Source organism: Morone saxatilis, unplaced genomic scaffold, assembly GCF_004916995.1.
Source record: "Morone saxatilis isolate NCDOM2014 unplaced genomic scaffold, NCSU_SB_2.0 Contig2, whole genome shotgun sequence".
In the NCBI taxonomy this organism is placed as follows: Eukaryota; Metazoa; Chordata; class Actinopteri; family Moronidae; genus Morone; species Morone saxatilis.
In genome coordinates, this window is record NW_023339762.1 from 8,754,602 (window position 1) to 8,760,872 (window position 6,271).

Genomic DNA, 6,271 nt, shown 5'->3' on the forward strand with positions numbered 1-6,271 from the left:
GTGACAGACAGACAGATGGTAGAAGCAGCAGTTTGGGTTTCAGTGCAGATTCCCCACAGACTGTCTGGGTCACTGCAGACACAAAGGTCTTCCTCTCCTCTATGCTTTGTGTACAGAGCCCTCTGTCCTTCTTAAAATAGAGAGGAGGAGGAAGCCGACAGAAACGTGTCAGACTCAGTATCAAAGACGAGAAAATCGCCTGGAGGTATTGGTGAGTGTGTTGTCTACATTATGTGTAACCATTGCTTATAATGTTAACCCCTAAGCAAAACAGCAACAGCTAAACATCAGAGAATCTAACAGTGACAACTGATGTGAAACCATCTGACGCCAGACAAAATCATCTGAGCAACTAGCATGCCTAGCATATTTCTTTCTTCTGCTTTCCCATTCGCTTATTCATCTTGTGCCCCTTAAGATCTATCTCACGTCCCATCGTTTTGGCCCCATCCTCCAGGTTGGGAGCCGTTGCTTCAGATGGTGCAGGTTGTTGGCATCCTGGCCTGAGCAAACGGCCCCCCCTTGTGGAACACCTGCAGCATTTTTTGGAAGATTTCATGACGTAATTCAAAAGAAAAAGTGCCTTACCTTTGCTAAAGTATCAAATTCAAGTAAGTCTCCTAATTCATAAATTCAGACAATGATTATAAGAACAGAATAATTGTGAAAAATGGGTTTATCGAGCTGAAAAAAGAAGCTGATAAATTAAAAGCATCAGAACATCTATGTACAGTTCAGTATTATAGACAGATTTCTTGTAAAACATTATTTTATCAAAAACTCTGAGACATTGACAGCTTTAAATGAAAGCAAAGCATTTTATTAGATGCAATATTCAATATTGAAATACAAAAGGCACTGAATTCTTTTCTCCTAGCACAATGCATACAGAGATGTGTGAATGAATACAAATCTTATATATTATATAATGGATGTAAGATCAAACTGTAAATTAGACCGATGTCCGTTGCAAGAAATCACACAAACTGTCTTGAGTATGCAATTGTTCTTTAGGAATGCTAATATGTTACATCTAAGCTGATGTTTTAAAACAGTACATCAAATAAACACGTATGTATGAATGTTTTTCAATGTAAGAAATCACATACAAAATATACATCAATACACAAATAATTTAGAACTTGGTGGTAGGTGGCTGCAAGGAAGACTTTCGAGAATCATTTTAAGAAGTGAAACCATCTATGAGAAACAGTAAAAATGCAATACCTTAGCTGCATACTGGTGATGTTGAGACACTGGTTCTTTTTAAAGTAAGGTAAGTTATGGCAAGATTACACCACTCAAGTAGACATTAAAGTCAGATACACATCAGGGCCGTAAAATCTAAGACCGAGATCTTTTCTGATTATTCCTAAATATTCACACTAGCTGATTTCTACACTGTTAATCCTCATTTAAAAATAAGATGTTCCTCCCCCCGCATATACTGTTAGCAGGCTCAGCCTATTAAAGGAAATAGCAAGAATTGGTGTCAGTCTGCTCGAAGTAAATACATTTATTTTATTAGCAAAATATTAAATTTTTTTGTCAGAATTACTTTGGTTTCCTAAGAAACAACTATTGAGCAAAGCAGTGAAAGATCAAAGATGTAGTTGAAGCTGCTTCTGTAGTCTAAATTAAAGCAGAAATTTAATTTACTTGAAATTGATTGACCCAAAAGACTTTCATTATTCACAAGCGGATGTGATCTTTATGGAGAAACTCTCATGTGATATCAAATACTAAAATATACAAATATTATTACTAATCATAGTAATTTTTCATAAAGATCTTGGGACGTTTTGGTTTCAGACATAAGTTGTTGTTGTTTGTTTTTTTTTTNNTTTTTGGGGGGGGGGGGGCAATTTTTCCCCATTGAATAATTAGCCGCAGATGAGGGGAATATTATCAGTAACATATTACAGTTAATTGCATTCATTACAGTTATTTTTCTTTCTTTTAAGACTGAAATTTGCGGCATGCAAGAGATGGTTTGCCAAAAAAGTGCAATGAAAAAGAAGAAATGCTTTTGAGACAGAAAAAAAACAACCAATCAATGACAAACAGAAACACTTCATCTTATTTATATTACAGGATCAGGGTCCACCATCAGCGTGGAGAAACAGAAGCGTACTGCACCCACATGAATACACATGAGCAGCATGCCAGTACACGCACGCACTCACACACATTTACTTACGGCCACATAATACACTGAAGAGCATTGCCAAAAAAGTGCACACAAAATATACAAAGCCAGGACACTGGAGCAGCAATGAGTCAACTTCATTAATGCTTTCAACTCCAGAATGCACTTGATGTGTGACTTTCCCCTACACTGCTTTTTACACCCAAACAGAGCCAGAAGAAGTCACTCTGTGGGAGACATGCTGAGAGTGTAAAGCAAAGTTAATATGGGGAATTACATGTGCAATGATAGTGGGGGTGAAACGAGGGAGGCTAATAATGTAGCCTCACCTAGCTCAAGGTCTATACAATATAAGGTTAGATTATCATTTGCAGCTGCTGGCTCCAAAAGGCAGAGGCTGTTACCAGAGTCACAATAACTTCCTGCTACTTTCATGCCAACCAACAAGTTCTCAATGAACCTGAACTTCCTGCTTCATTCCACTTGTTTCCGCTTTTTGTTTATAATGTAAACCTGATAACATATAGACCTTGACCTGTTAAATGGAGCTCAGCTCAGTCTACTCTTAGTTTCCCTGGAAGGCTCCCTGGGCCGCGGAGGACGCTGCACCGGCAGCAGCTGTTTGGAAGGTTTTATTCGTGAAGACTCCCTGTGAAAATTCCTGCTGGGCCTTCTGGAAACTGGCCCCGGTCCGGCGGTACATGCTGTGGACCTGAAGAGAGGTAGAGAGAAGTCGTGACCAAATGGTAGCCGAAAGGATACATTGGTCAGTCTGTCCACCACTACGGTCCAGACGGAAAGATCTCACTAACAGTTTTGTACAGACATTTGGAACAAGACGGAGTTGAAAATGACCTGAAAAAATCCTGTTCCATTAGTGTAATCTATGAGTCATTGGTTATACTTTAACAATTAATATCAAATGGTCAAATAGAAAATATTAAGAAAAGTGAAAGAAGTCTCACCATCTTGAGCAGGATGACAGACAGCACAGCGCAGATGGTGAAGAGGATGGCCACTATAATCATGATGGCTCCCACTGCTTTGTTTATGCTGATGACAGTGAAGGCAGCAATCCAACCACTGCAGTCAACAAACATCATTAAGTTTCAGGTGGTCTTATAAACAACTTAACTTAAACATTATTAAACATTTGTATACATGTTAGATACAGGCACATACAGTACACAGGTAATCTAGATGAGAGTTGGGTTACATTTGTGGAGAGAAGAAGGTGTTAAGGAGAGGCAGAATGAAGGTTGCCAAATGTTATTATTAATCAATAATAAAGACAAAGGATGTATTATTATAACGTGAATATATGCTCTTCAAGATCGAATAAAACACATTTCAAAGTCTGGGTATATTTTCATATTAATATCCTAAAAGTTTCAGAATATGTCGTTAAATTTGTGCTGCTTTGGGATTTGCACTTCATCTGCAAAGGAAAAACTACAAAACAATAAAGGGTCCCCTTGACTGTGTCTGTTCTGACATTATGCAAAATGCCATGATAAAATGAGAAATATCATTATAAAATGGAAAAGGGGACATGAAGAGCAACTTGGACAATGGTCATTCTGGAACATGCCATTTTGAAATCAAAGAGCTTTTTTTAACTTCCAGAGTCCTTCCCAGGTTCAAATATAACATCAGACACACAACTAGGAGCCTTCACATGTCAGAATAGACCCACACATAACAGGCAGAATCACACACGTATAGGTAAGAATGTTTTTATAGTATTAATCAGGATAGGAAATTCAAAAAGTTAATATATTGTAGCAACAATAACAGAATTAAGGTTTTTGTGAATCTCAGAACAGTTAAATAGTCAACATCAAGAGAATGTAAAGGATGTGATGAAGTACACAGCAGATGTAGGAAGGAGCCAATCCATTTAAAGCCTTGTAAGTCGGACAAAGGATTTTGGATCTTGCTGATCAGGACAAACATCAAGTGTTGAATGACCAAACGTTTTAGATCATCTAATTTGTCCGTCTGTATTGGGTATGTTATGTTAGAATACTTAATATGTGGCTCAAAAGTAAGTAAGTAATGTAAAATATCCAATGAAATAACGAATATTTGATTTTACAACTCAAGATTAAAGAAGATGTCAGTATGTATCAATATGCCACAAGCTTAGAGATAGCGAGTGACCTTAACACACAGACACAAACACTGAGCTGTATTCAAATGGTTGCAATCTGCAACTTCACCACTAGATGCCACTGAACCTTACTAGGGCTGTCAACAAATATTCTAAATCTGATTATATAACTGATTTGCATAAAATAACGGTGGGGAAAAAAAAGCTGCACTACCACGGCTGTCTATCTTGCAATCTGTTGCATGGGCCTGTGCGATTGCACTGCGTTACAGAAAGGAGTCACGTCACTTTCATTGATTGAAAATGAAATGGAAAAAAAGGGACAAAATCAACAAGGGAGGAAGAAGATCAAACAAACTACTGTTGCCATTGTTACCACGGTATATAGTAAAGCTGGTATACCGACACATCTCTAGTGTGTAACCCATCAGTTTACCACTTGTATTTTTTAAAGTCAAAATACAAGTTTATCAGGACAAAGACAGAAGAGACTGCGTGTTGGCAGAACGTAGCAGAGTCAGTAAGCAGAAACTTACAGAGTTACCAGCAGACAGAGAGGCAGCAGGCTAGAGGCTGAAGGATGAAAAGTCTGTCAGAAGAGATGAAAGAATGCAGAAAATGAGGAAAAGAGGAAGGACAGCAGCCTATAGGCCAGCTGATTGGTTGTACTGGTATTAAAGGGAAGAAACTACTAGTAAACGAAAAACTCCTCCAAATCAATCAGTAGGAATGTTGAAATAAGAAAATACAATTTGTTGGTTTACCAATTTATATATTTAATTTGGTGGTAAATTCAATGAAGGGGACTTGGAATTGGGCATTTTTAACTTGCTCATGCTACATTTGAATGCACCGTATACAATGTATGTATCACCCGTGATCTCTGAAGACACAATCCAAATCATTTAACCTTTAACCCACACGTCAAAACTAAACATTCTGTGACTCACCTGTTCCCCCACCTGGGGATGCCTACAGACTGGATGATGAAGATCACCACTTGGCAGAAAAACACGAAGAAGAAGAAGAAGAAGCTGAAAGAGCTGTCAGTCCTAAAACACAAGAAAACATGCATTTCACTTAACCTTTTACACTTTAAACTATTGTTGAGGTTAGTTTCCCTCGTCAGATAACTTGTAATAAGGTACAAAGAATATAACACATAAGCTAGCCATGTAGATAAGTGAAATATATAATATCTTCAAGGGTTTTCTTCAGGTTACATCTTCTTTGGCTTAATATGCAACACAGGATAAAACAATATGCCAGGAAGCTCAAATAAAAATGTATGTGTTGCTCATAATTACAGATAACTGGTTGTCAGGAAACATAATAGTTACATTTTCTTCTCACACTTACGTAGCACTGATTTCAAGCAACGGTAAGTATTATTATGCATGTTATAGAGTAATTAATCAACTGATCAACTGGAGTGTTACAAAGGCCACGCATACAGATTCTCAGCAACACAGTGTCATTCATGAAGTGAGACTCACTTGAAGGCCTTGTAGACGGGCCGGTACCAGCAGAGGAAGGAGCAGGGAGCGAAGAGGATGAGCCAGAGGATGGAGAGGCCAAAATCCACACCATAGCTCGCATTAGTGGTGAAGTAAGCCAAACAAGCCAACAGGTTGAGGAACAGAGTCATACAGTTGACTGAAGAAACAGTGGAGAGAGATAAGGATCAATGAGAATAATACGATTACTAATATCTGCATCATCTTTATTTATAGCGGAAACAGGAACACCTCCATGGCAACTACTGATGAACTTAACACAACTTGTAATAACATTATAGTAATTGTTAATAAGCACTTAAGAAACACAGTGCATGGTAAGCAGTACAAATAACACATTGGAGATGATATAAACAGAAATAGATGACATGTCGTATTTAGTAAGGATTAAATAGCAGAGAGCTCAAAACTTTCTCATAAACCAAGTGAATGAGATATATATATATAAATCTACACAAGTTAACAAGTAAACATTCTTTTTTTTTTTTTTTT

The 6,271-nt window shown here is 37.6% G+C and overlaps 1 protein-coding gene across 1 annotated transcript in view; it reads right to left on the bottom strand.

Annotated features, from left to right (window-relative positions):
- Positions 1 to 798: 798 nt before the first annotated feature.
- Positions 799 to 6,271, bottom strand: part of scamp2 (secretory carrier membrane protein 2) — a 13,638-nt gene continuing 8,165 nt past the window's right edge. The window contains exons 6-9 of the mRNA XM_035665108.1: positions 5,759 to 5,918; positions 5,213 to 5,314; positions 3,115 to 3,232; positions 799 to 2,861 (exon numbers count right to left, since the gene is read on the bottom strand). Of these exons, the coding sequence (XP_035521001.1) occupies positions 2,715 to 2,861; positions 3,115 to 3,232; positions 5,213 to 5,314; positions 5,759 to 5,918 (527 nt within the window). The 3' untranslated portion in view covers positions 799 to 2,714. The remainder of the gene's footprint in view (positions 2,862 to 3,114; positions 3,233 to 5,212; positions 5,315 to 5,758; positions 5,919 to 6,271) is intronic.